The 3,657-nt window shown below is 33.9% G+C and overlaps 1 protein-coding gene across 1 annotated transcript in view; it reads left to right on the forward strand.

Moving 5' to 3' along the window:
* The window catches only part of LOC125668885 (chromosome transmission fidelity protein 18 homolog), a 34,063-nt gene extending 32,911 nt beyond the window's left edge, over positions 1-1,152 (forward strand). The window contains exon 23 of the mRNA XM_056162098.1: positions 916-1,152. Coding sequence (XP_056018073.1) covers positions 916-1,083 — 168 coding nt within the window. The 3' untranslated portion in view covers positions 1,084-1,152. The remainder of the gene's footprint in view (positions 1-915) is intronic.
* Positions 1,153-3,657: the final 2,505 nt, after the last annotated feature.

Below are 3,657 nucleotides of genomic sequence, written 5' to 3' on the forward strand. Positions count from 1 at the left end.
TAGGCCCGGGCTGTATGGCAACTTCATGTTCCCGGGATCAGGGATTCTTATACTGTAGGCTCGGGCTGTATGGCCGACATAGTAACAATACATTAATCAGGGAGAGAACATACCAAGTTACAGAACTCATGCCCAATCCCAATTGATCATTTAAAGATAATTAAGATATGTTCAAACCTATGCATTAATTCTTTTAAGTATCTTCTAAATTTCTTAACATCAAACAACAAAACTAAGTAATACTTTTAATAAAAAGAGAAAGTCTTTACTAGAATTATTTTCATGGCCCATGAGTCAGGGGTTCTATGCTGTAGGTTGGGGCTTAATGGCTCATAAAGTAACAATTCATTATTTAAAAAAAAAAATCTTGCCCTGGAATCAAACAATTAAACTGATTGCTGAATAAAATGTTAAGCAGAGTAGCTTCAACCAAAATTGTGAAATTCATGACCCCTAGGTGCTGGCTGGGTCTGTATGGTGAAAATGCATTTCTTTACACAGTCTACTCCAGTTATATTGAAGTCACTTATATTGAACTATCTGTTCTATTGAAGTGAAAATAAATCCCCAGTAACATTATCTATATACTTCAACATTAGTTACATTGAAATTTGAACATAATGAAAAATCCAGGTTGGTCCTCTGAATTTCAATATATGGGGAGTAGACATGTATTTGTAATGCAAAAATATGGTAAGTAATGTTTGCCAGTTTTGATGATTAATAGAAGAATTTATTATGTTTTGCAAGTTGATGAAGTGAAGATGGTTTTCACACAAATATCTCCATTGATACAAGGCAATATCAGGAGAAGGCATACATATTATAATGTTAAACATAATGAAATATGTTTAGATTTGATAAGACAATATTATAGTATGTGTAAATATTGAAGTTGCTCTTTTTTGTACTCAGGTTGAAAGAGATTTTTTTGGTCGTATCATCAAGAGAAAGACTCCAGAAGCAAAGAAAGAAAATGAGAAGGAGAAGAAAAATGTGTTAAATACAGACATTTGGTTCCACTTCACCGAGGGATTCTCAAATGCTGTGCGGCGAAATGTGAGAGTCAAGGACTTTTTATGAATACTATATTTATATAAACATGTACTTTATCAAGTGCTAAAAGATAGAATAAAAACCTCAAAATATTCATACATGTATAATTTATTTTGTTTGATAAAGTGTTAGACCTTACTTAGATTATCAAAATTGACAGTGTATCCCTCCCACTTCTTCTTGCTTGGTCAGTCCTATGCTTTGTACAGAATTTTGTTATAACTTTGCCATATGATAATGTGCTGTACCGCAGTATTTTTGAATTTAACCACAAAGGTAGATATGTAGAATTTGTTGCTTACTCCATTTAGAAGGGATAGCACCCCGAGAACTCTCTTAAGGTGGCTCATTACACCAAAATTTTATTTGATGGCTTGTTAAAACATCTCATATGAAGCATGATTTCACCATTGAAAGATTGATACAAGCTCTCAATCATTTTATATGAATTTTTTGTGATTTTTTTCTAGAATGATAAAAAAGGTGTTTTGTTTGTAAATAAGAGATTTTAGAATCCAAACTTAGCTTTTATTTGAAGTGCAAAATTAACATAAACTCAATATATATTATATGATATAATATCATCGATTTGTTTTGATGCATGCAACAATTCTATTAAAGATATCTTCAAATAATGATATCTTCAAATCTAAGTTATTGCACGCATTAATTGAATAAATTATTCTGCTGAATTGATGTGCTCTATAATAGAATTGTTGCTCTCTTCAAATGAATTGATGATATCAACAATTGAATTGGTGCGTGCTATAATTAAATTGAAGAAAACAAAAATTCAATTAATGAGTGCGTCAATTCAATAAATATGCACAATAATTGAATTATTACATGTATCAATTATTGCGCGCAATAATTCAATTCATGCGCACAATAATTGAATTATTGTATTGGCATCTTCAATTGAATAACGATGTCATTAGTTTAATTGATGAGTGCAATAATTCTTTGAGTAATTATTTGATAAGGGATATCTTCAATTTAACATATCCACATTTGAATTAATTTAAACTGGATCTCCTATGTGCATGAATTCCATATACAAGATCATTGTAAATGATTAAAGAGTCTTCAAATGTATTTCAAAAAGAGACCAAATCATTTATACTGAGCTCCAAATTAAATTTTGCAAGCATTAATTCCACCACATTGATGTGCGCATCAATTGAATTGAATGCATCATTAACTGATTGATGCGCGCATCCAATCACTCACGATAATTCAATTGATGCACACACCAAATCAATTATTGGGCGCAATAATTCAGTTGATGTGCGCATCAATTCAACTCATGAGAGCAATAATTGATTTGATGTTTGCATCAATTGAATAATTGAGCGCTATAATTGAATTAATGATATCCTCAAATGATTAATGATATTTTCAATTACTTGCATTTATATTAATTTGGGAATGGCGATCCATACTTCACAACTCGCTATATTCTAAATCGAATATTCTAAAATTGCGGGTCACCATCGTAACCATGCCCCTTCATGTTTTAAAATTACAACCCTTGATTGGTAAGCTTTTCAATTAACATGTTTGTAGTAGTTTCGCTGTCTTTTCTTTCGATACCTTTCAACCCCTCGATATATTCTTTGACAGATTATATAGCCTTCATGTTGGTCACAGATCGTAGAATTGAGAATTGTTCTATAGTAACATAAACGACACACTCTTCTGCGATAGGACTAAAACAACGGTATCATTTATTTCTCTGACAATCTGTCTTCTTGATTGATTTTCACAAATTTCTATAATTCATTCGAGAGACAATTATACGTAGGTAGGAGCATTTTGCATACAGTCAGCACGTGCGCGACCCGTTTCCTGTCGGATGTGGATGAGAACATGAAATGTGGCATTGTTTAAGGTCCCTTAGTGGTATGATTTCTCATGGACACTTCTTTAGTCTTTTCATAAGCCTACCTTAGTATATTACATTTAATGGGTCTCGATTTACCATTGGTAGTAGTAGGAATATCCTGGGTTTTAATCTCATTGCGAGATCATGAAACTTTCCCTGATGTGTCTTTAGGTCACCTGAATTCATTCAGGTGACCTATTGCTATCTGTTTTTGTCCGTCGTCTTCGTTCGTTGTGTGTTAACATTTGAACATTTTCAGCTTCTTCTCTGAAACCCCTGAACCAATTTCAACCAATTTTGGCATATAGCATCTGTGGGTGGAGGGGAACAAAAATTATGAAATTCGTGGTCCCTGCCCCCCTGGGGCTTGAGGGGTGGGGCAAAAACCATCAAAATGAGTGTAATTTTAAAAAATCTTCTTCTTTACTCCTGGACATCAAGAAGCCAAACTGTGGGCATAATTATAATGAGCGTTGAGCCCTCTACCAAAATTGTGAAATTCATGGCCCCTGGGGCAGGGGTTCTTGTGTTAGGGTGGGGCTCTATTGGTCATATAGTGAAAGTGTAGAAATTCTTTGAAAATCTTCTTCTCTGTCTCTGGGTATTAAGTAGACAAACTAATAGCATGGTAATGATGAGCAAGGATGCCTCTTTATACCCCCCGCAACAAGTTGTGGGGGGGGGGGTATACTGGAATCGGGTTGTCCGTCCGTCCG

Source organism: Ostrea edulis, chromosome 4, assembly GCF_947568905.1.
Source record: "Ostrea edulis chromosome 4, xbOstEdul1.1, whole genome shotgun sequence".
NCBI classification, from domain to species: Eukaryota; Metazoa; Mollusca; class Bivalvia; order Ostreida; family Ostreidae; genus Ostrea; species Ostrea edulis.